Raw genomic sequence first — 26,343 nt, forward strand, 5'->3', positions numbered from 1 at the left:
GCAGTATCCCTGTGGTCACTTACCTGCGTCCCAAGGTTGTGTGATCCCCTTTTAGCAGTTAGACTTATATACCGCTTCCTAGGGCTTTCAGCCCTCTCTAAGCGGTTTACAGAGTCAGCATATCGCCCACACAATCTGGGTCCTCATTTCATCCACCTCGGAAGGATGGAAGGCTGAGTCCACCTTGAGCCGGTGAGATTTGAACCGCTGAACTGCAGATAACAGTCAACTGAAGTGGCCTGCAGTGCTGCACCCTAACCACTGCGCCACCTCGGCTCTCTTTTGCAACCTTCTGGCAAGCCAAGTCAATGGGGGAATCCAGGTTGACTTCACAAGGGGGTTACTAACTTTATCAACCGCAGTGATTCACTTAACAACGGTGGCAAGGAAGTTCGTAAAATGAGGCAAAGCTCACTTAACGTGTCAGGCTTGGAAGCCGTCTTTTACAGTGGGCCTCAAGCCTGCTACATATTCGAACATATTCTACTTTGGGAAACTGGGCGGGGGTGATTGTATGGAGCACGGGAGATATGTAGCCATAACAACATTCTTCTTAGAAAGCGAAGGTCATCTTTGTCTCTGCACCTGACCGGAACTGGATGGGAGGAATCTGTTTTCATGGCAGTGGGAGATTGGGCCATGGGATGGACTGGTGGATGTGGGGGGAAAGATCTTGAACTTTCAACCTGGTGGGGAAAACTGAGAAGCTTTCAGATTCGCGTTTTCCCAGATGTGCCAACGTGGCTCTCTTCATCAATTGGGACTTTGAGGAATCCTTTGCCTCAGACTCTGATTTAATTTTGGAGGCTATTTGGAACCCTGACATAATGAGTGACTCGCTTAACAATGGTCCACAAATTTTGGGCTTAATTCTGGTAGTAAATCGAGGGCTATCTATACTAAACCATGAATAAATTATAAGCACTGAATAAGCACAGCCACGCAGACGCTCTCCCACTGGGCCAGGTAATTCAAAGTTTCCAAGGGGCTTGGCGTGTTATGTAAACTCTTGAGTAAGCACTTATAAAGTCTACCCCAAGAGTTCCCAACTTCGGCAACTTCAAGACCTGGGGAAATTTAGCTTGGCCACTGGTCCACATTTATGACCGCCGCAGAGCAGGGGTGGGTTCCATCACGGTGGTAGAGCATTCAAAAGTCTTCTATGTATGCTTTTTTGGGGGGGGTCCGCTGGGGTTCACCTGGGCTTCGAAGGATAAAAGAGGATGGTGCTGTCCAACTTGGATCTTGGAGAAGACTCCTTAGAACACCATGCATAGCCAACGAAGCAAACCAACGGATCAGTCAACAAATCTGCGCATTGGCTCAGCACATCACCCCAGAGATGTCCTTGCCATTGACTAGTTCTCTCTCCTGGGGGAACTGGGGACACCCGAAAGGAAAGACAAACAGCCAAACTCTTGAGGAAGGCAATTCTTTGGGGAGGTTTCTTGACGCAAGTGGGAGGTTTGTTCAAAAACACAACGTTGACTGGGCTCTCCCTGGACTTCCCTCCTTACCGTGGATCACCAGAAGAGAACATGTGGAGCTCAGGGTTGAACTGTGGGGTCCTTGGTTCTCTGGGAGCTCAGTGCCTTTCCTGCAGATCTTCCATGACCCCATGATGATGTTTCCTAGTTGGGAAATGAAGCATCTGCAAGGAAGCCACCAAGCTCACGGAGAACCCAGGACCCCGCATCGCCTTGAAGCCGGGAGATATGGGGCTCAGCCATGAAAGTCAGGAGAGGGGAGATGGCCTTGGTCCTCAGCTTCAGTGGTGGCTCATTTCAGCAGGAACGTACTTCCTCCTCTTCTTCCTCTCCCCCTCCTCCTCTTCTTCCTCTCTATCTCCCTCCTCTCTATCTCCCTCTCCTCTTTCCTTCTCTTCTTCTTCCTCTTCCTCCTCTCTCCCTCTTTCCTCCCCTTCCCTCCCCTTTCCCCCTCTTCTTCTTCTCTATCTCCCTCGCCTCTTTCCTCCTCCCCTCTTCCTCTTCTCCCTCTCCCCCTCCCCTCTTTCCTTCTCTTCTTCTTTCCCTTCCTCCTCTCCCTTTTCTTTTCCTCCTCCTCCCTCCCATCCCTCTTTCCTCCTCCTTTTATCCCTCTCTCCCTCCCCTCTTTCCCCCTCCTCCTCTTCTTCTCTATCTCCCTCTCCTCTTTCCTCCTCCCCTCTTCCTCTTCTCCCTCTCCCACTCCACTCTTTCCTTCTCTTCTTCTTCCCCTTTCTCCTCTCCCTTTTCCTCCTCCTCCCTCCTGTCCCTCTTTCCTCCACCACTTCCTCCTCTCTCCCTCTTTTCTCTTTCCTCCTCCTCTTCTTCCTCCTTCCCCCTTTCCTCCTCTCTCCCGCCCTCCCTCTCTTCTGTCATTCCTCCTCCTCCTCCCCCCTCCCCTCTTCCCTCCTCCTCCTCCTCCTCCCCCTCTCCGTGCGCGTGAAGGCGAGGGCTGGGCGGGGGCTGCGGCCGCCTTCCTCCCCCGCCCGCCGGCCGCCCGGTCCCGTCCCGTGGCTGCTCCGAGGAGGAGGAGGCGGCGGCGGCGGCGGAGGCGGCGGCCGCCCTTGCGCTTCCTGCCCAGCCGGGGCTGAAGGGCGGCGGGAGGGGGCTCCGCAGCCCCGCAGCCCCGCCGCTCGCCCGCCCGCCCGCCTCCGGCCCGGCGCCGGAGCAGCAGCGCCTGCATTGCAGAAGCCGCCCCGCGCCCGCCCGGTCCTGCCCTCCGCCCGCCAGCAGAGCGGCCGCAGCAGCCTCCGCCGCCGGCCGGGAGGAAGGAAGGGAGGAAGGAAGGAGCGAGGGATGCCGGCGCAGCGCTTCCCCGCGGCAGGTAAGGCGCGCCAGCCAGCCCGGCTCAAGCCCGCGGCGGCCCTGGGGGCTCCGGGAGGACGGAGGGACCGGGGCTGGGAGGGGGCCGAGAAGGGGGGAGGCCGGGGGTCCGTCTCGCCCCGCCGCCCCCAGGCCTGCGCGCTGCGGCTGGGCTGGAGGCGGCTCCCGGCGCCGGACGCCCCCCGACCAGCTGCCGGCCTCAGCATCTTCCGCCAGCCGGCCTGCTCTCCACCCCCCCCCCCGCGGGATGCAGCAGGAGGGGCCGCTTGCCCAGGGTTGGGGGGGAGGGGGGAACGGGGTGGGTGGAGAGCAGGCCGGCTGGCGGAAGATGCCAGGATGCCACCCTTGGCTGTCCCCGTTCCTATGGCGACCAGGTGAGGACCAGGCCTCCTCTGGATGCAGCTGAAGTTTGGCATCAGGTTTGGGGGGAGGGGGGGCTCCCCTGGAAGGTCGGCTTCCTTGCAACCCCCCCCTAATTTATTTTTAATATGGGGCCCCTTGCTCTGACCTGGTCCAGTGACGTCATAAAGCAAGAAACTCCTGCTCCATCATCATCCCCCTCCCTCCCCTCCCCCCCCCCAGTGCAGAGAAGGGGCCACAGTGCAAATGGGCCAACCTGGGATTGAGTCTTTAGAGCCCTTAAGACCCTAAGTGACCAAGGGGCAATTTTAGATCAAGTGGGATGATGGGTTTACGCAGGGATCCCTAGGAGAAACGCTGGATTTTAAGCCATGAAGGGAAGCTGGGATCCATGGTGAGGCATTAGCGGGGAGCCCATCTTCATCTTCCTGCAGTTTTTATTTTTAATTTTTGATGGGGATCATTCCTGGCTCACTTCACCCCCAGTCTAATGCTTAATTTCGGCCTTGGATGCAAAGAGTTTCTCTCCCCCCCTCTCTTTTGAGAAACGCTGTGGGTGACTTTGGACAAGAATCCCACTGACCCAAATTGAGAAGCTGAGCTTGGAGTGAGATTTCAGTTCAGTTTTGCATCCCTGGGTGTCAAAGCAGTTTCTCAGCCTTATTTTCCCAGCCTGTGAAGGAAAGGTGTTCTGAAGGTGATCTCAGAGAGATAAATCATAACCCTGGGGTGTGGGGGGTGGGGGAATAGCAGCCAGGGATGGGAGCTGTTTGTGTGTGTGTGTTTGTGTGATTTTAATATTCCCTTGCGAGGCAAAATGACCTCTAAATTCATTTTTTACTGATAAAACAAAGGTTAGGCCAGAGAGGTGAGTTTTTAATCCTTTGTTGGGAAGGTGAGAATACCTGGACTTAAATAACATATTGCAGACTGCTTAAGGCCTTGTTGTCAGTAGGTAAAGCAAATAATGCACCTTAAGGCTGTAATTGTCTTTCAACTTCATATCTTAAAATAGTCTGTATCATTGGGGAGATGTTTTAAGACATTATTTCTCAACCTTGGTGACTTGAAGGTGGGTGGACCTCAACTCCCAGAATAATGCTGGCTGGGGGGTTCTGGGAGTTGAGATCTAACCACCTTCAAGTCTCCAAGGTTGAGAAACTTTGGTTGAAGACCTATAATAACCCCCCCACGAATTGCAATTTCTGAGGGCGCACGAGGGGTTGAAGTTAGTCTGTAGCTCAGACGCATTAAAAAAAAAAAGATTGTTTTTAGGGAATCTCCAAGGAGCACCATTTCAACTCTTCCTGATTTGTCAACCTAAGTTCATTTTCAAGTAACAAATGCATGCATCATTTTTTTTGGGAAGAGAAATCCTGGTGTCTTGTTAGTCCTGAGTCAAAACAGTCGATGTGAGGCCTTCATTTCCCCACCAAATGCTAAGACAACCATGTTGATGCTGATGTGTGTCTGTGCTATTAAACATGGCTTCTTGGCAATAAGGAGACAGGGCCAATCTTCTGAGAGGGCTTGATTTATGCTTGTCGTATTGATTAAGTCTTCCTTCCCCAAAATATAATTGCGGGGGGTTGCTAATGGTATGGAAAACCCTGTAAGATTTTGCTTCCATTTTCCTTCTTCCCTCCCAGCTGTTTTCCATTCCCCTAACAGTCAGCATTTGCAGGCTGCTAAGTACAATTTGCCCTTCCAGAGCAAAGATTCCCATTTCCATTTGTTAAAAATAGCTAAAAATATCCCTTTTGCAAATCTCTGAAATTTCCAAGTTTTTGCATGGATGTTATCTTTCCGGCTGCCTTAGCAAGGATACAAGGCTGGTCATCAGAAACCGAAAAGGTGATGAATCCCAGAAATATTTGCTAATGTGCTTCTCTTTTCCACGATTTGTGATCACGCTGCAGTGTGGAAAAAAAACTAAGTTTGTGCCTTTTCAAATAATGCTTACCTTAGAACCTCTGTGTGTGCGAGCATCCATCACTCTCTGCCGGTGCACTTATATAATCGCTTTGCTGGTAAATTTCAGATTATCCAAGGGTTTTTTAAGGTGTCCCCCAGTCATACTGATAAATTAGGAATTATTAACGCTGCAACCTCATGTCTGCTTAGTTGGGGATGAAATCTCCTCTTGCTTACTAATGTCTGGATAATCAGTTACTTTGGAAGTATATTAGACAGGCATGGTCGTTCCTAAAGAGAAAAGAAATAGGAAAGTTTCGTTTTCTTTCTTATAATTATTACCCTGTAAAAAAGGACTTCCTCGGGATAGTTTGGATGAGAGCTAAAGGCATTTTGGAGAACACGGTTGCGAAGTATTTTAAATTCTCTTTAGCCTACCAGGATTCCTAATGAAACGCGTCCCTGAAACGATTGCAGGAAACGGTAGTTCAACTTGGTGAGATCTGAAGGAAGCATCGCGGCTATAAATGTTTAAAGTCTTGGCCACAGGATGTGTTTCATGTCAAAGGTTTCAGTAGCGCAATCGTTAAATCCGAAGCCTGCCAGAGAGAGTTAAGTTCCTTCTTTGTAGGTAAACAGGCCACGGGAAGCAGATTTCGCTTCTCGCATTGATTCATGGCCAGGTTGTAAATTGATGTCCCAAAAACGATGGTATTGTTTTCCTGAGGAATTTTAACTTTTCCGTGCCGAGACCAAAAGAAATCCAAAATGCACAAGGAAAAAGGTAGGATAATTTTATTCTTTTAATCATGAATCTTTTTCAATATTTTTGGTCCCTGCATATACATATTTATGGCTGTTTTATGTCATCTAGGTATGCAAATAAGAGGACTAGCTATTAACATTGCATAACTGAATCTGTCTCTCTATAAAATGTAATGAACTCTGATGATGGCAGCAGTTTTCATGTTCTCTCTTGCCATTCAAGATTCTGACCAAAAAGCCTTCTCTATTTTATCCTTTCCGGGGATTTTCTCTCCCTCACGTTGATTTTGGAAGAGTCAACATTTAAACCCGTTAACCTGCGTTTGCTTTAGCAGACCCTAATGCAAATAAGCTTCCGATAGCAAATGTTTTTAGGACTGGGAAAGCCAAAAATAAATAATGCTTCCATGTAAGCGCCAATAACACCCCAGCGATGCTGTCAGATAAGTTGGAGATAGGTTTTTTTTTTTAAAAGAAAAGAAATGGACATTATTTCTTGGAGGCTATTTATTGGAATTATTCAGTGCCTTGTTTCATTTCTTTGCATGGAAGTGCTGTAGAACGATAAAAGAAAATGTCATCTGTGCATGCAAACTGTGGTTTTTCAGTTTTGAGGGTTCAATTCCCAGAATTCCCCAGCCAGGGGATTCTGGGAGTTGAAGTCCACACATCTTAAGATTACAAAGGTTGAAAAATTATATATCCCTATAACTTCCCAGATTACTTCCCCTTAAGTATTAGGTATTAGATCTTGCTAGACAGATATAAACTAAGTAGCAATCTCTATCTATCTATCTATCTATCTATCTATCTATCTATCTATCTATCTATCTATCTATCTATCTATCTATCTATCTATCTAGCTATCTAGCTATCTAGCTATCTAGCTATCTAGCTATCTAGCTATCTAGCTATCCATCCATCCATCCATCCATCCATCCATCCATCCATCCATCCATCCATCCATCCATCCATCCATCCATCCATCCATCTATGATTTGTACTGATAATAAATAAAGGGAAACTAGTATAGATCTATTTCAAGCTATTTATCTCAGCTAGCCATACTATTGGGATTCAAACCTGGGCTGTTTTTACATGTTAGGCACTTGTATTAGCCTCTAAGCCTGTGTTTCTCAACCTTGGCAACTTGAAGATGCCTGGACTTCAACTCCCAGAATTCCCCAGCCAGCGAATGCTGGCTGGGGAATTCTGGGAGTTGAAATCCAGACATCTTCAAGTTGCCAAAGTTGAGAAACACTGCTCTAAGCCATAAGCTCTCCTCCCTTATATGTAATTTATATATTGGGTAATGTGTCTATTCCCTGTCCAGTCTCAATTAAATAGCTATGATGTAGAACACCTGAGTTCACATCCCATTCCTACTATGAACGGGTCCAGATTTTTTCCAGGCTTAGGAGAGGACCTTCTGGACAGTACGATGGACCATTCTGGAAGACTAGTTTATGGCTGAGCAGCCCCAGAGCTTTAAAGATTTTCCAGGGTGATTTAAAGTTTGCTAAACTAGCAGTTTTGGTCTTGGGAGATTCCTGAGTCAACCTTCTTGAAATCCCGCATGGCAGAATTATAAACCGCTGGTTGATATGTGACAAAGTGGATTGCAAGTATATCTGACGCTGAAAAACATTAAGATCAGGACTCCATTTTCCCCGAAGGCTCCACTTTAATCAGATTTAATCAGATGTTGATCTATATTTTAAATCCTATTGACTTTAAAAGCTCCAACACAGTGTTTTCTTACTGTGGCCATGTTTAAGATGGGTGGACTTCAACTTCCAGAATACCCCAGCCAGCTGTGTTGGCTGAGGTATTCTGGGAGTTGGCTGGGGTATTCTGGGTGTTGAAGTCCACCCATCTTAAACATGGCTTCAGTTGGAAAACACTCTGCTAGCTGAATAGCTTACCCAAGTATTTTCTTTATGCCTTCATAAAGGCATAACTATATGTGGTGATGTCCAAGTAGTAACACATGGAAGGAAGGAGGCAATAACATAGATTAGGGTGCCTTTTCCACCCTCCGAGAAGGGGCATTTGGAGATCAATATGAAGCAGACTTTTTAAAAAAAAAGACATTATGTAGTTGGAGTTTGGAGTTTATTCAATTTGTAGGCCGCCCTATTCCCCAAAGGGACTCAGGGCGGCTGAACAAAGCCAAGGGAGGGGAAATTACAAAAAGTAAGACAAAGACAATCAGACAATACGAACAATTTAAAAGCACAACAGACACAGCAAATTCGAGTAGTAGGGGGAACTCAACCCCAGGCTTGCTGGGACAGCCAGGTCTTCACGGCCGTCCGGAAGGCCTGAAGGGTGGAGAGGGTCCAAATCTCCACGGGGAGCTCGTTCCAAAGGGCCGGGGCAGCCACAGAGAAGGCCCTCCTCCAAGTAGTTGAACCTATACAAACCTCTGTTGCTCTTGGTACCAAAGTTTCCAATTATATTTGGATTTTCCGAGTCTCCTCGGAGGGGGGACATCAAACGCTGAGGGTTGTTTTCTTTTGCATGCATATTTGCTGCTGGATAACCTAGATTTTCGGAGGAGTTCATAATTTCTGAACATTATTTATGAGATGATTCCAGGTGTAAAAATTGATGACGGACATTTTAGGTCGGAGAAGCTCTGCAAGGGAAGTGAAATTAATTCTTTGAAGAGAAGGAATTGCTTTATGGGTTCTTTTTTTCGTTCAGGTGTCTTTTCTTTGGGACACAGTTTATTCCGGGAGCAGAATTGTTTTGTAAAGCTTTTGGGAGAGTTTTATTAGTGAGTTTGTTGATGGTGATTACCAAATTTCCATTATTTCATAGTATGTCCATAGTTCAGTGTTTCTCAACCTTAGCAACTTGAAGATGTCCGGACTTCAACTTCCAGAATTCCCCAGCCAGCAAATGCCTGTGTTTAGGACAGTGTTTCTCAACCTTGGCAACTTGAAGATGTCCGGACTTCAACTCCTAGAATTCCCCAGCCAGCGAATGCCTGTGTTTAGGACAGTGTTTCTCAACCTTGGCAACTTGAAGATGTCTGGACTTCAACTTCCAGAATTCCCCAGCCAGCAAATGCCTGTGTTTAGGACAGTGTTTCTCAACCTTGGCAACTTGAAGATGTCTGGACTTCAACTTCCAGAATTCCCCAGCCACGAATGCCTGTGTTTAGGACAGTGTTTCTCAACCTTGGCAACTTGAAGATGTCCGGACTTCAACTCCTAGAATTCTGGGAGTTGAAGTCCGGACATCTTCCAAGTTGCCAAGGTTGAGAAACACTGCCATAGTTACTTCAAGAAGGATCTGACTGTGAGGGAACATCTGAAGATAAATTGTGAGTGTCACCAGGTACTTTAGTCTTGCTAGTATGTTTGTCTTGGCTGATCTGAGTTGTGCATCCCTTGGGTGTGTTTCTCGAGATTTCTCAAGACTTTCTCAACAATCTCCCAAGAAAAATGTTCGAGATGCCAGAGTCATTCACTTCTTAATTAAAGCCGCCAAATGTAGAAGGACATTTTGACTCGCTTCCCATGGGCTTCAGAAGGCTTTATGTTGAAATTCTTTGGTTTTTGAAAAACCAAATTAAAAAGCCACATGCTTAGCAGATGGAGAAACGTTGACCGGGTGACGAATGCCACCATCTCGGCTCACCTTCCTTCCATAGATGGTCCATCAGGATGCATATGCTGAAAGCTGAATTCTTGTCCAGAATGGGCACCAGAGTTCCATGAAAAATGTAAATATTTATGGCTTTCTGAAGAGGTTGACCTCAACGGCTACCAACCTGGGAGTCAGATTCCTCCTTGGTTTCCAGAACTTCTACAACATCTCCCCTGTCTCCATTTCTACTTTCCTTTCACACAAACAGACACACCAGAAGAAGTTCTTGGAGGCTGGTGAGGAAGAAAATGTCTTAGCAGAATGAAAGAGTTGGAAGGGGCCTTGGAGGTCTTCTAGTCCAACCCCCTGCTCAAGCAGGAGACCCTATACCATTCCAGGCAAGTGGCTGTAGAGTCTCTTCTTGAAAACTCCAGTGTTGGAGCAGCCACGATTTCTGGAGGCAAGTCGTTTCCCTGGTTGATTGTTCTCACTGTCAGGAAATTTCTTCTAAGTTCTAGATTGCGTCTCTCTTTGATCAGTTTCCACCCATTGTTTTTAGTCGTGCCTTCCGGTGCTTTGGCGAATCGGTTGACCTCTTCTTCTTTAGGTGGAGATAGGATTGACTAGATTTGAATGTTTGTGGATGAACGTTGAAGAGTGAAAATCAGAAGGAAGGAATTATTTGCAATTATTTCTTTTCAAAGAGGTCGTTTCTTTCTTTTCTGTTGATTTCACATTTTTCTCCTCTTGCAACAAATCTTTTTCCCCTTGCAAAAGATCCCCTTTTGGGATCTTTGCCAACAATTTAGAAATGTTTCACAAAGGTTAGAAACCTGAAGACCAGCAATTTGTGTGTGTGTGTGTGTGTGTGTGTGTGTGTGTGTGTGTGTGTGTGTGTGGACAGCTTAATTTTCCTTTGGTTGTTTTGCTTAGATTCTGCACTCTGCAAAAAAAAGAGAGAGAGGCTTATTTGAACTCTCAGTCAATCAATCAATAATATTTATTTGGTCAATGACCAGCAGAAATTTACAAGAACACAAAGTAGAGCAAATAAATGCAATAATGTAGTAACAACTAGGAGTATCAATCATAGAACACAACAGTCGCTACTCTATTACTGTGTTAATAAAGTGGTTCCCTGGGTGATAAATCTAAAACATTAATGAGTACAAAATAAAAATAAACCCCACATATCCCCTACAATTTATATTTGAACTCTAGGGGGGAAAAAAGAGGGGTGATTAATATAAAACAAATTAGTTTTACCGTATGTGAACTTTTAAGACTTGTGGACTTCAACTCCAGCTGAGGAATTCTGGGAGTTGAAGTCCACAAGTCTTTAAAAGTTTCACAAGGCTGGAGATCTCTGTTCTAGGGGAAAGCTAATGCAGGTTGAGAAGACTCCTTCCCGTTAGGATGCTGATGCACAGGTGTTCCAGCTGCAAAGAGTCTTTGTATTTGCAGGAAATCTTATTAGATAATCCTTCTAGCTGAAAACAGCCTTTCAGCATGTAAGCAGATGGCGTTTCTTGGCTTGTAGTTTTCGCCCTTCATTTTCTTTTGGTTGGATAAAAGGGTGGCATTTTAGTACAAGGGGATAAGCAGCTAGTGCATGTGGCAAAGTTAATACATGGATGGTTATCATACGTGATACTGATTCCTCCTCCTCTTCTTCTTCCTCCTCCTCCTGCCATATCTGTCATTGGATGTTGGCAAGCATGTGAGTGATCCTATTTTTATCAACAGCTGCGCAGAAAAGTGCTGTCCAAACCACTTCTCTTGCAATAGCAATAGCAATAGCAATAGCAGTTAGACTTATATACCGCTTCATAGGGCTTTCAGCCCTCTCTAAGCGGTTTACAGAGTCAGCATATCGCCCCCAACAACAATCCGGGTCCTCATTTGACCCACCTCGGAAGGATGGAAGGCTGAGTCAACCTTGAGCCAGTGAGATTAGAACCGCTGAACTGCAGATAACAGTCAGCTGAAGTGATCTGCAGTACTGCACCCTAACCACTGCGCCACCTCGGCTCTAGATAGATAGATAGATAAGAGATATAGATAGATAGATAGATAGATAGATAGATAGATGGATGGATGGATGGATGGATGGATGGATGGATGGATGGATGGATGGATGGATAGATAGATAGCAATAGCAATAGCAATAGCAATAGCAATAGCAGTTAGACTTATCTACCACTTCATAGGGCTTTCAGCCCTCTTTAAGCAGTTTACAGAGTCAGCATATCGCCCCCAACAACAATCCGGGTCCTCATTTCACCCACCTCGGAAGGATGGAAGGCTGAGTCAACCTTGAGCCGGTGAGATTTGAACCGCCGAACTGCAGAACTGCAGTCAGCTGAAGTAGCCTGCAGTGCTGCATTTAACCACTGTGCCACCTCGGCAAACCTTGCCCACCTCTGATAAAGCCTCATTCAAAGGCATTGGTCATTATTACCATCTTTGGGATATTCCTTGTTTATACCTTCTGGGTGCTCTTTGTTATTTATAATGGGTGAAGGCCGATTTCTTGTTCCCTGTTGTTCCCAAGTCTTAAGATCCAGTTTGGGAACCCATCCAAAGAAAAGTGATTTAGGGGACAAAGGTTTGGACTGCTCAGGTGTAACAAACATTACACAGAATGTTCTTAGATGTCTTGAAGATCATCAGAAGGGGAAAACAATTGACCTTGGAAATGTGGAGTGGTACGTGGGAAAAGCCTTGGAAGACTGGCGCAAAGAGATGCTCCCTAGGGAACCGTCAGATAAGAGACGTCGTTGCCCACAGCTGCATAGTGGGTGGAACAAAAGGCTACTTTGCAATTCTGAACATTCACTAAAGGAACTGTTGTTAAGTTGAGGACCTACACATCAAATAAATATTATTGGCAAAACCGATGAGAGATTAAGGATCACTCTAGAAGCAGGAGTAGATCTACATTCCTTTTTCCCAAGTTCGGATGTTGCCTCTTCTAAGGCTACTGAAGAATAGATTTTATATCTGAATCATCATCCAAAATCCATACAGTAAATGATTAATCAGCAACCATTGCTGGACAGCTCCCTTTAAATGCCCCTCCGCTCCAGAGGAAAAAGCTCCATGCCGATCAAATATTTCATTATTTAGGAGGGTTTCGTTAATTAAAAAAAAAAAAAGGAAAGGCACTAATATTTTTTTGAGTGGGGGAATCAATTAGTAACAAGGAACAAATCTCATACTACCCTGTAATTCCTCCTTCTTGATCTCATCCTGGCCAATAAAAGTAATGTGCTTGGAACCTCTTGTGAAGTTTTGCAAACAAAGGGACTTAGGAAATCCCTTCCAATTGAGGAACCCCATCCAGAAAAAAAAAAAGAGGAAGGACATCTGAAGCAGCGGAAAGATCAAAGGAGACTTAGCATTGTTGCATTTAGGATATTCTCTCTTCACTTTAAACATCCTTTGACACCCGAGAAGGCAGGCAAAAGAGCTTCATCTCAAGTTAAAATGTGCTCCATGTTAATTCCAACGCCCCCCATTGACTGCAAAGGCCGTGCAGCGTTTCAGGGAAGGGCCTTCCCCATGATTAACCCCAGACAGGATGGAAAGGATACCCAGGAGCCGAGAGCCACACACCAGGCGTGTTTTTAAACAGAGGCCCATTCCCCAGAACAAACGGAAGCCTAAAGAGATAACTACAGCGGCAATTACTTTCTCTGCTGGAGCAAAGCATTTTCTGGAATATTCCATCGATAGTCATTTGCTCTTGAACGAGAGAGGAAAAAGGAGCTGTGGATGATCAATCAAGAAAGCGCACGCTTCCAAGGGGTGGGTGCGGGTGGGGAGAGCCCAACTTCCAGAGGAGTGAACGCCATGCACTTAGTCAAAAGAAAATCAATACATAGCCAGAGAGGCTAAGAGTGCCGTCCCCTAAAACCTCTCCAGTCCTCGAAAATGATGGAGTTCAAATGCAAGAGCATCTGAGGGAGGGCAGGGGGGGAAGAGAGGGAGGGAGCAGGAGGGGAAGAGAGAGGTGGGGAGAGAGGGGGAGAGGGAGAGAGGGAGGGAGAGAGAAGGAGAGGGGGAGAGAAGGAAAGAGGGAGAGAGGGAGGAAGAGAGAAGGAGAGAGGGAGGGACATAGGGAGAGAGAGGGAGATAGAGAGGGAGAGGGGGGAAGAGGGGGGAGAGGAAAGAGAGAGGGAGGGAAGGAGAAAGAGATAGAGGGAGAGGGAGGGAGGGAGAGGGAGTTAGAGAGGGAGAGGGAGGGAGAGAGTGGAAAAGGGAGAGGGAGGGAGAGGGAGAGAGGGAAAGAGAGAAGGAGGGAGGAGAGAGGGAGAGAGGGAGGGAGATAGGGACAGAAAGAGGGAGAGGGAGGGAGAGGGGGGAGAGGAAAGAGAGGGAGGGAAGGAGAAAGAGAGGGAGAGAGCAAGGGAGGGAGAGTGAATGAGAGTGGGAGAGAGGGAGGGAGAGAGAGGGAAAGGGAGAGGGAGGGAGAGGGAGAGAGAGGGAGGAAGAGAGAAGGAAGGAGAGGGAGAGAGAGGAAGAGAGAAGGAGGGAGGAGAGAGGGAGAGAGAGGGAGGATATCTCTATCTCTATCTATCTATTTATATTAAAAACCCACACATCAGGAAGAATGGAGAAAACCCATTGATTTGATACCGTTCAAGAGATATTCTGCCAATAATACAGCTTGTAAAAAGAGATTGGTATGGAATTTTATTCCCTCCTGAGCTTCTGATTCAGGTTGCCATGATCACAGTTGCCAAAGCCGACCCACAAAGGTGCCAATTGTTGTTGTCTCTTCGGCCAGCTCCCTTTTTTTGGTACTCGCTCGTGATGTCAGTGGGGCTCCAGGTCACCTGGGCTCCCCTGGTGTTGACCCCCAGAGGGGAATTCGAAATAAATTTAGCAGCCTGGCAAAACAGAACTGCAAACGAAGCAACAGAAAGAGGGACTGTGAGGAAGAGAGGAAGACGGGAGACTAATAATTAAAGGTGTATTTCCAAAAGCTTGAAAATGGAAAAGGAAACGTTTTTACTAACCGTGACCAAGTAGTCCCCTGCAATTCCCACGCAAGAAGAGACGAGAGCTTAGCCTATTATTTGATTTAAGAACAAAAGTTAGAAACAGCTAATAGTTTTGGCATGGAGGCTTGCCTTAAAAAAACACAAACCCAGTTTATCCGCCCCATCTTAACATCACCGATGTTGAGAAACCCCGAAGCAGTGGGACCGATCATGCAATCTTCCCCTTCCGCCTGTCTCTTTATTCTTCTTTATCTTACAAAGTATGCGTCCCCCCCCCCAACTCCTTCATCGTTGCTTTAAATAAATAATATGCCACAACAGCTACTGCAGTGACTGTGGACTTGTTCCTAAATGCATAATGACTTCATTGAATTCTAGCTTCCTTCAAGCTCCCAGTTTTTGCCCGCTTTTCAGTAGCCTTTTTGTCTTCCTCACTGACTGCATTAGAGCCACAATAGATGGTTTATCTGAGGCATCTTTCATTAGTGCCTTTTAAATAAATAAATTTTTTTAAAAAATAAAGCATCCTGCACATTCCTTGAATCCCTTCCAGTATCTCTGCTATTTGCTTTAATGTTGTCCCTGTGTTTGGGGGGGGGGGGGGTATACGAGAGGGAGAAGGAAGGCGAGCAAGATTCTTGCAAGATTATTTCATTGCCAGATTCTCTCTTAATTCAAGAATGGCTCCACTTTCTCTGGAGTCACCCCAGAAAGTGTTGGTCGACCTCAAGGCAATGAAAACCACGTACCAAAGACTCAAAATATTTACAAAGGAAAGCAATTTGCTTCATAGAGAAAATCCTTGACTTGTGACCTCAATAGGTCAATAATTTCTGTGGCTAAACGTGGCTGTTTTTAACGTGAGACATGCCCACTTTTGCAACCTGTTTTTTTGTTGTCGTCATGATTGTTAAACCACTGCAGTTGCTAAGACAGTGTTTCTCAACCTTGGCAACTTGAAGATGTCTGGACTTCAATTCCCAGAATTCCCCAGCCAGCGAATGCTTCATAGAGAAAATCCTTGACTTATGACCTCAATAGGTCAAGAATTTCTGTGGCTAAACATGAATGCTGGCTGGGGAATTCTGGGAGTTGAAGTCCAGACATCTTCAAGTTGCCAAGGTTGAGAAACACTGTGCTAAGGGAATCATGCGATCGTTAAAGGAATCCACTTTCTCCCATTGACTTTCTTTGCCCAAGGCCCACCGGGAAGGCCCCAAGAGACCCCAGACCCTGCGTAGCTTTTACATGCCAGTTTCCAAGGGACCAAGTTTCGATCACATGACTGTGGGGATACTGTGATAGTCATAAATACGAGGACCAGTCCCAAGTTCCCTTTTGGTCATGCTGCTGTGATTTCAAACGCTCACTAAAGACAAAGTTATTTTTATTTGTTTATTTAGTTTGTCACTCATGCACAAGATAAAAGGAATAAGAATAAACGCGAATAAGAACACAGGAAATGGGTAGAAATGAATGGGGATATTAGGACAGGGACGGTGGGCACGCTGGTGCACTTACGCAGGGCCCTTTTACAATACAATCCGATTATTATTGTTAAGTCAGTTGTTGGTTTTGAGGGTTGAATCCTATAATTCATTTAAATATCTCCCCAACTCTTCTCATCTCCAAAGTTTGATTGTCCCTAAAACAGTGTTTCTCAACCTTGTCAACTTGAAGATGTCTGGACTTCAACTCCCAGAATTCCCCAGCCAGCGAAGGCTTCATAGAGAAAATCCTTGACTTATGACCTCAATAGGTCAAGAATTTCTGTGGCTAAACGTGAATGCTGGCTGGGGAATTCTGGGAGTTGAAGTCCAGACATCTTCACGTTGACAAGGTTGAGAAACACTGCCCTAAAACATTATGGTAATGGATCCGCAAATACAGGTAGTTCATTTAATGACCGTTAAACGCCATTGAAAAAAGTGACTTATGACCGTTGCACCATCCCCATGGTCCATGTGATCAAAAGCATGGGAACTGACTCACATTTATGACGGGCACAGCATCCTTTCGTAACCTTCTGGCAAGCAAAGTCAAATTCACTCAACAACTGTGTTACTAACTTAATAACTGCGGCGATTCACTTAACAACTCTGGCTGGAAAGGTCGTAAAATGGGGCAAAGCTCACTTAACCAATGTCTTAAGTTATCAGCATTTACTTTGGGGGTCAATTGTGGTCGTACGTTGAGGACTACCTGTACTTTCCAAACATGGATAAAATCTATAAAACCGCTACCACCATCGTCCTATTTTGAAACAGATCTTTGAACATTCAAAGGTGGGCATGTCCCAATTTCTATTGGAAATGAATACTGCAGTCAATTCTCTCCCTGAAGAGTAACTCACTTATCTTTAGGGATTTATACTTCAGGACGTGATGCAGTGCAGATTTTTTCCAGGGTGTGTGCTTTTTTCTTTTTCTTTTTCCATTTAGCAAAATATTTCTTGCCTGCCCAGGTAGTGAGTGGGAAATGGTGAATGTTTGTTTCCATGACTGGAAAGGGCATCAGGAGGATAACTCATAACTCATGCGGGGGCCATTCTATAGCAGCCCAAATACAATATAAACACTTGGCCACAAAGAGAGTTTTTATTGTATTTTGAGTGCTCTAGAACATGTGATAACTTGAAGGTTTTGTGGATTTCAACTTCCAGAATTCATGGCTGGCCGGGGAATCTTGGAGTTAGCAATAGCACTTAGACTTATATACTGCTTCATAGGGCTTTCAGCCCTCTCTAAGTGGTTTACAGAGTCAGCATATTGCCCCCACAGTCTGGGTCCTCATTTCACCCACCTTGGAAGGGTGGAAGGCTGAGTCAACCTTGAGCCAGTCAGACTGTGGGCAGAGTCAGCCTGCAATGCTGCATTCTAGCCACTGGGGAGAAAGGAAGGAAGGAAGGAAGGAAGGAAGGAAAGGAAGGAAGGAAGGAAGGAAGGAAGGAAGGAAGGAAGGAAGGAAGGAAGGAAGGAAGGACACTAGCAATAGCACTTAGACTTATATACTGCTTTACAGCCCTCTCTAAGTGGTTTACAGAGTCAGCATATTGCCCCCAACAACAATCCGGGTCCTCATTTTACCCACCTTGGAAGGCTGAGTCAACCCTGAGCCAGTGAGATTTGAACCGCTGAACTGCAGAACTGCAGTCAGCTGAAGTAGCCTTCAGTGCTGCATTTAACCACTGCGCCACCTCGGCTCTTGGTTGAAGTCCGCAAGTCTTAAAATTGCCAAATTTGGGAGATCACCCCCTGCTCTAGAACACCTATTTAGCTTCACGAGATACAATGAATGTGTGCGTGGCAGCTATTTTTATAGTATTATGATAAACCTAGGTTTGTTTCCACATGGACATGAAATTCATCCTCACATTCTTTGTTATCCTACATTGATCGGGGCGTTTGGAGACGTGTGAGTTGTAACGGGGGCCACAGAAGCTGTGTGTTTTCCTCTCCATTCCCATCTCTTGCCCATTGTTATCAGAAGAAATATGGGCGAAACAAATTCACAACTTGTTATGAAATTTATAACAGCGTCTTTGTTTTAGCTCCTTATAATTATGGAATTGTTTCCATGGTAAGTCTTTGAAGAAATTTCATTTATTGAGTGCTGATTAATAGGAGGGTTCTACTTACTCTTTTATCTCCTCGGTGTATAATATTGATTACAGTAAATCTGGTGTTACGGCAAGCTGAAAGTTGTTATCATTCATGTTTATACAAAATATCTGTCATTATTCATTTCGTTTTATTGCTTTAGTGAAGGCCATGTAATTTGAATGCATAATCTGCATTTTCTATCTCTCAAGAATCCGGGACACGTGATTATCATAAATTTAACTAATATTATTAAGCTTGATAAACCAAGTTGTTGCAATGGAAGTTTTATTACCTCGTTTTTGGTTTTTGGTTTTAAAAACACACACAACGATTGAAGATAAACTAAATTGTTGAGCCTTTTTCGCCGGATTGTTTTTGTATTAAAAAGAGAAGCTTTTCCATTATGAGAACATCTGAAGTGCTCAATTAAAGCAATTTTGTTTCGCTCCTTAAAAGAATAAAATAAAAAGGGCTATTTTGCTTTTTTTGCAGCACCATTACATTATATGGGAACATAAATACCAGCTCTCAATATTAATTATTTGAGCAAGGGAAGTTCTTAACAGTAGCAGTAATTCTCCTTTTATGAGGCACTAAGAATTCCAAGAGAATATATCTATACGCACGCACAGATAGATGAATAGATTGTGATGACTGCAGAAATCTCAGCGTGTGAATATTATACCGTTTCCTTCAAAGTTTCCCCGTGCATTCATTTATCAAGGCCCTGTCAGGGCTGTCTCTCCCCAAAATGCACCCCGCAGGCAGATTCTTTTCTTTCATTCGAGCCCTGAAAGGATAAGAGAAAATATCCCCCCCCCCTCTGAATGCTAGTTCTTAGACCAGTGTTTCTCAACCTTGGCCACTTGAAGATGTCTGGACTTCAACTCCCAGAATACCCCAGCCAGCGAATGCTGGCTGGGGAACTCTGGGAGTTGAAGTCCGGACATCTTCAAGTTGACAAGGTTGAGAAACACTGTCCTAACCACTGCTGGGGAATTCTGGGAGTTGAAATACAGACATCTTCAAGTGGCCAAGGTTGAGAAACACTATCTTAGACCTTTTGTGCTCATCCTTGCCATGAAATGCAAATTGGAATTATTTCGTTGTTTATTTGGCTTTTGCTGATAATAGCAGTAAACAGGCGGCACTGAAGAAGCGGGAGAATGCAGATTAACGGGATGGAATAGCCGTAGAAAAATAGAAATTGGGCAGAAAAGGAAGTGAATGAAATTTAACAGGCGTAAAGGCAGCTTTCTTTAGAATTTTCTTTTTTAACCTGGAAGGCTAGCGGTACCTGTTGGATATAATCAGCAGTACCTGGATTAAACCTGTTGGCTTTAACACAGTATTTTTCAACCTCAGTAACTAGCAGATGAGTGGACTTCAAGTCCCAGAATTCCCCGGACAGCGGACACAAAAATGTATTTATTTAATTGGTTTGTATGCCGCCCACTGTCAAGAGACTCAGGGCGGACCAAAAAGACCAAAAATAGAAAGAAGTAACTGTTGATATTCCTTACAACAGTTCAAATATATTCCAACCTCCCTAAAAATATGATCCTGTTGAAGGTAGCCCTCGATTTATGATAACAATTGACCCACACATTTCTGTTGCTAAGCAAGATCATTGTTCAGGGAGCCGAGGTGGCGCAGTGGTTAGAGTGCAGTACTGCAGGCCACTTCAGCTGACTGCTATCTGCAGTTCGGCGGTTCAAATCTCACCGGCTCAAGGTTGACTCAGCCTTCCATCCTTCCGAGGTGGGTAAAATGAGGACCTGGATTGTTGTTGGGGGCGATATGCTGACTCTGTAAACCGCTTAGAGAGGGCTGAAAGCCCCATGAAGCGGTATATAGGTCTAACTGCTATTGCTATTGCTATTTTCCCATTTTATGGACTTTCTTACCACAAGTTGCTAAGCGAATCACTGCAGTTCTTAAGTTAATAACCTGGTGGTTGTGTGAATCTTTGCTAGTTAGAAGTTAAGTTAAGTTTATTTTATTTAAAAATAAGGTCGCACAAGGGGGTCGGGACTGGTGTTGTAGGTAGTAGGATGAACTTGGTCTTCCTTTCTGGGCCGATACAAATCTCTGACTCCAGAATTTTATTTTTAACCCAGCTTCCTCTTTCCTTACAGATTCCTGGGGGGACACAGCTCGCTCTCACGGCTGACGGTCATAAAAATGAAGTAGCTTCTTCACCATCCGACGATAACGCCGCCGCCGAAACTTTACTTCAAGTTTGCTGAAAGTAAGTCAGACGAGAAGTGGACGGTTCTTCTCCATTCTTCGTTTAAGAAAGCCAAGTCCAACATTTTGGGTGCAGCCCAGATTGGCCTAGGATGAGTCACCCAGAGTCCCTTTGGGAAGATGGGCAGCTTATAAATGTGATGTATAAGTACTCAACTTACGACCATAATTGAGCCACAAATTTATGTCGTTAAGTGAAAAATTTGTTAATTTGAGTTTTGCCCCATTTTTACAATTTTTCTTGCCGCGCTTGTTAAGCGAATCACTGCCGTTGTTGAGTTAGTAACACAGTCATTAAGTGAATCTGGTTTCCCCATTGACTTTGCTTGTCTAAAGGTCACAAAAAGGGGATCACGTGACACCTCCTTCCCGGACATTGCAACCGTCATAAATGTGAGTCAGTTGCCAAGCATCTGAAGAAAGTCTTGTGACCACGGCGATGCCGTAATGGTCACAAGTGTGAAAAATAGTTCTACGTCACTTTTTTCAGTGCTGTTGTAACTTCATACGGTCACTAAATGTTGTAAGTCAAGTTGTGCATAAAATAAAGTATTAAATAAAGAGCCACTTTCTGGTAGTTCGGTGGTTACGTCTTGTGAGAGATGTGCTGTCGTTATCTGTCACGTGGCCTGTGCAACCTCATGTTAATGCTTCTCTTATCCCATACGCGATACTCATCCAATGAAGGTGAAGTTCCTAGCTCTCATGATTTCAGGAGCATTATGCTTTGAAGTGGGCGATGCTTGCAAAAATCGAGGGGAGATAAGTTCCTGCAATTTGAGTAACTACAAAACCCATCCTCTATTAGCTTCTAGTTCAATTGAAAAACGCAGGCAATACACTGCCAGAAATAGTTGTAAGAGTTGATTGCCTGAAAAAGCCAAGGGGTGTTCAGGGAAGGAAGGACAACACAAACTTGTAAAAATAAATAAACATGCCTTGATTTCTTGACTTCCCTTGATATGATTGGCCTGTCTGTCTGTCTGTCTGCTTTCTTTCTTTCTTTCTTTCTTTCTTTCTTTCTTTCTTTCTTTCTTTCTTTCTTTCTTTCTTTCTTTTCTTTTCTTTTCTTTTCTTTTCTTTTCTTTTCTTCTTTCTCTCTCTCTCTCTTTTTCTTTCTTTCTTTACCCCAAGTTATCTTCTCTTGTATAGATAGCATTGATGGAAATGTATTTTTCCGAGAGCTGGGCAGACACAAATGTTGAGATGAGGTAGAGAATTGAGAATGGACAAATATGAGTAGCAAAAATTGAGGTCCTTGACTGACCAAGCTGTGGACGATTCAAAGACAATCTTGCATCCTCTTTAGATATTGAATTATATTTAAGCCAAGTTTGTATATCAGTGACTGCATGAGCTCTGTAGATGCCATACGCTAACTAATTACATGAGCCGAAGCATAGTTCAAGCCTCCACATTGAGTTTTGGGGGATTCTGTTTCAGAAAGCTGACTTCTCACATCCTCCAGTAGGTGATTAATCTGGGATCTTCTTTCTCCCTCTTGGTAGATGGACGTCTTGTGACCTTCCTTCCTTCTGCTGCCCAGTTAGCAGCTGTCCTACATGATCCCATGACTCTTGATATGGATGCTGTCCTCTCAGACTTCGTTCAGTCCACGGGAGCAGAGCCTGGTCTAGCCAGAGACCTGTTGGAAGGTAAGATCTCCTTTATGGGACATCATCCACAGCAGGGATCCCCAAACCTTGGCAATTTGAAGACTTGTGGGCTTAGGAAGAGAGGGATAGGAGAGAGGGTGAGGGGGGAAGATGAGGTGTATAAGGAAGAGTGGTAAGGGGAGAGAGGAGAAGGAGAAAGGAAGGGGAAGTAGAGTAGAAAATGATGGAGGGAAGACAGGATGTAGAAGAGTCGAAAGTAGAGGAGAGAAGAAGATAGGAAGAGAGGGCTAGGAGTGAGGGTGAAGGGGGAAGATGAGGTCTATAAGGAGGAGTGGTAAGGGGAGAGAGGAGAAGGAGAAAGGAAGGGGAAGTAGAGTAGAAAATGATGGAGGGAAGAAAGGAGGTAGAAGAGTGGGAAGCAGAGGAGAGAAGAAAGATAGGAAGAGAGGGATAGGAGAGAGGGTGAAGGGGGAAGATGGGGTGTATAAGGAGGAGTGGTAAGGGGAGAGAGGAGAAGGAGAAAGGAAGGGGAAGTAGAGTAGAAAATGATGGAGGGAAGACAGGATGTATAAGAGTCGGAAGTAGAGGAGAGAAGAAGATAGGAAGAGAGGGATAGGAGAGAGGGGGAAGGGGGAAGATGAGGTGTATAAGGAGGAGTGGTAAGGGGAGAGAGGAGAAGGAGAAAGGAAGGGGAAGTATAGTAAGAAAGGTGGGAAGAGAAGGATGGGAGAGAGGGTAAGGGGGGAAGATGAGGATGAGGATAAGGAGGAGTGGAATGTAGAGAGAGGAGAAGGAGAAAGAAAAGAAGGGGAAGTAGAGTAGGAAAGGAAGATGGAGGCAAGATAGGAAGTAAGAGAAAGGTAGAAGAAAGAGGTGTATGGAGAGTAGAAGAGCTAATAATGGGTGTTAATCTTTTTGGGGCGTTGATGACAAGAGGAACTGATGTAATCATTATTTAATACTATATGATGCTGGCTATGTATAGTATACATGTGATTGTATGTTATGAAAATGGAAATAAAAATATGTTTATAAAAAAAAAAGATTTGTGGGCTTCAACTTCCAGAATTCCTCAGCCAGGAATTCTGGGAGTTGAAGTCCACTAGTCTTAAGGTTGCTAAAGTTAGGGACCCCTGATCCACAAAGTCTTTGCATGTTGCAGGACAGGAGCCCCCAAATATAGAAGAAGCACCTCTCTGGATTTCACCTTTAAACCTGACTAGACAACCCAATTGTGTCATCCTTTCTGAGTGAGGTCTTTACTTCCTCATGCATTATTTTGATTTGAAATGCTTCTTCCCAGCTTTCTGGTTATCTGGGCTAAATTGTCATTTATGAGTAATGTCCTTCCTCTCTTTTTAGCTGGTGTATAACACCCTCCCCCCAAAATTAGGCTTATCTTCTATAAACAATAAGTTATAGAACTGTGCATGAAGCAGGCTGGAAACCACAATAACAGCTGCCTGGCGCGCATGTGTGTGCCCAGAAGCTGAGCTTCCGGTTTCCAGCGTGCACATGTGCGCCAGTCACCTGGCCTTCCAGTTTCTGGCATGCATGCTTGCACAAAGACTAGCTGGCCACCATGCACATGCGCACCGAAAACTGGAAGCTCAGCTTCCCAGCATGCCCATACAGGCCCGGGAATTGCTCTTGTGGTTTTTGGCACTCCTGCACACGCAAAGACCAACTGGCCAGTGTGTGTGTGCAGGAGTGCCAGAAACCGAAAGAGCATCGGGTGACGGACGGCGTGCCTGGAGAGATGGCTCTGCGTGTCACTTCTGGCACATGGGCCAATAGGTTCACCATATCACAGTTATAGGCCACATTTTATCTTTACTGTCCCATGGAGAGTGTTGAATGCAACTTTTCAAGAGTGCCGAATAGAAAAGCATTTTCCCCCCCCCTCTCTCTCTCTCTGTCTCTCTGTCTGTCTGTCTCTCTCTCTTTCTCTCTCTCTCTCTCTCTCTCTCTCTCTCTCTCTGTCTCTCTGTCTCTCTGTCTCTCTGTGTTTGTGTGTGTTTGGGAAGAAATTTGGTCGGTCAAGATGGTTGTGAATCCAAACGAAGATAACTTTGAAATAATAGTGGTTTGGGGAAAATGCAACTTAACTGTTTGACGTCAGTTGCCTTTTTTACCGTGCCATTTCAAAGAAATGTCAGCTCGGAGGCCTGCCTCGTTCTCAGCCAATTTGCAGAGCCGCTGTGGTTGGGGAAGGGAGGGGAGGGGGGATGTGGTAATTTCTGACTGTCCTTTGAAAGATTGCTAAGAGCGCCCATCCTTCTGCTGTTAATGATGCCCTTCTTCAATAGAAGGAAATTAAATGCATTCTGCTTTGATAAAAACCACTAATCATCTTCGGGTGAAAAAAAAAGGCTAAAAATTACTCATATGTCATATTTTTTCCTGGGTTTTATTTTTTTGGCAGGCAAAGGTTGATCTCTTGAAACAGCAGGATATTGTTCTATCAGCTTGACAATGCCGCTTGAATTATTGCTTGGAGATAACCGTTTTGCAGGCGTAGAAATAAAGCTGCTTCTGTTGCTTTTCCAAGCAGAGAAGCCAATTGTGAGATAAAATTGTATGAAAGCATTTTCGGCATTCAAATTGGTTCCCAAAAGTACCTCCTTCCTTCCTTCCTTCCTTCCTTCCTTCCTTCCTTCCTTCCTTCCTTCCTTCCTTCCTTCCTTCCTTCCTTCCTTCTTCCCTTCCTCCCTTCCTCCCTTCCTCCCTTCCTCCCTTCCCTTCCCTTCCCTTCCCTCCTTCTCATCCCCCTCTTCTTCCTCAAATTTGCCTGTCTGTTGTACAATTTTTTTGGACTTAGAAAACGCCACCCTTCCTCCAGAATGGTTATGTCCTTATTTTAATTCAGTTATCCTTGTGTGCATGTTTTTTTTTTTAATCATCTGATAACATTTCATTGCCACAATTTTAGCTCTTCCGTTTTTTTCCCGTGTTCTGCCCTCCCAGCGCGTGGATATTGCGTGTCGAGAATAGACTGGGGAGAGAAAAGGCGGTTTAGATGCGAACAATTAAGGCAGGATGATATAATGAATACTTTAGCGGTTTATTTATTAACAGTGCGTTGAAAAATAATAAGGGTCTGATGTGATAATTCACCAGCATTCAAGAGGAAGAATTAAAAGGGTGGTAGGGGGGGAGGTTGGTCTAAGACTATAACAATGTAAAGGCAATGAACCAGTTATAAATTGAAGTTATATATTGTACGTTAGAACCCAATTTCCAGTGAATGAAATAAATGCGGCTTGTTCAAACATACATCATGCTTTATTATCTCTCTTCTGGAAAACGGCCTCCTTGCAGAGATGTGTTTAATAAAATATGCCTTTCTTTGAATTAAGCATTTTATATTCCTAGTCAAACACTGATCACGCAGCTCATCCAAAATTCTCAGTGAATTCTATTATTTGGCCATTCTAAATATTTTACAGTGTTATGAACCAAATATACTACCTCTGGCACAGCTAGTGGTCTAAATATTTGGGAGTTATTTAAAGCTGGCTTATAATGAAATATACCATGATGTTTTGTTGGGTTAGTTGGCTAATTAACTGCATCAGCATTTATGCCTTCTGTTGATCAAAAATGATATGGTCCAGGTATCTCATTGCTAGAGATAAGAAAGCTAAGAGGTCCTTTCCTTCCTGGAGGGCCACAACATGGATGAAACATGACCCGTCCAGAAACTAGGATTATTACAGCTTCTCTTTATTGAAAATGATTTAGACTCACAAAGTTGAATGGGCAGTTTTGGGGTTCACTTTCCTTTTAAAGTGATTCAGATTGTTGGGCCATCATTACTCAGTTCCATAGATAAATCATGTGAAATAGGGATTTCTCTACTTTTTTTCCCCTCCCACCGTTTAGTCTCCAAAGTAGGTAACTTCAAGATTTGCAGACTCCTAGAATTCCTCAGCTGAAGTCCGCAAGTCTTAAAATTGCCAAGGTTGGAGACTTCTGGTTTAGTTTCACTGGCTCACCCGTGATGATTTCCAGGAGAGCAAAATCACTGGATGTGTGCTCCATTTTAATCACTTTTTACGTTCTTCTGTGTAGGATGTTAGACAGACAAACATGTTTCCCAGCACCAGAACGTTCTCCACAGAGTTGGGTCTTCACATTATGTGTCCCAAAACAAGGATAATTTGAGCCTGGTCCTTTGAGTCTTGAGCAGTGTTTCTCAACCTTGGCAACTTGAAGATGTCCGGACTTCAACTCCCAGAATTCCCCAGCCAGCATTCGCTGGCTGGGGAATTCTAGGAGTTGAAGTCCAGACATCTTCAAGTTGCCAAGGTTGAGAAACACTGGTCTTGAGTGAGGACTCTTATGCTGATGTGTCCAATAATCCATTGGTTTGTTTTCTTGGCTGTCCGTGGTATTCTCAGGCGCCTTCTCCAAATAT

General features: G+C 44.7%; 1 protein-coding gene across 1 annotated transcript in view; it reads left to right on the top strand.

Moving 5' to 3' along the window:
• The first annotated feature begins 2,565 nt into the window (after positions 1-2,565).
• The window catches only part of OTUD7A (OTU deubiquitinase 7A), a 50,025-nt gene continuing 26,247 nt past the window's right edge, over positions 2,566-26,343 (top strand). Inside the window, exons 1-3 of the mRNA XM_087703963.1 lie at positions 2,566-2,808; positions 20,196-20,308; positions 21,816-21,962. Coding sequence (XP_087560089.1) covers positions 21,878-21,962 — 85 coding nt within the window. The 5' untranslated portion in view covers positions 2,566-2,808; positions 20,196-20,308; positions 21,816-21,877. The remainder of the gene's footprint in view (positions 2,809-20,195; positions 20,309-21,815; positions 21,963-26,343) is intronic.

The sequence above is a fragment of the Thamnophis sirtalis genome, unplaced genomic scaffold (genome assembly GCF_051295495.1).
Source record: "Thamnophis sirtalis isolate CommonGarterSnake01/CBP01778 unplaced genomic scaffold, rThaSir2_p1.2 scaffold_2, whole genome shotgun sequence".
NCBI classification, from domain to species: domain Eukaryota; kingdom Metazoa; phylum Chordata; class Lepidosauria; order Squamata; family Natricidae; genus Thamnophis; species Thamnophis sirtalis.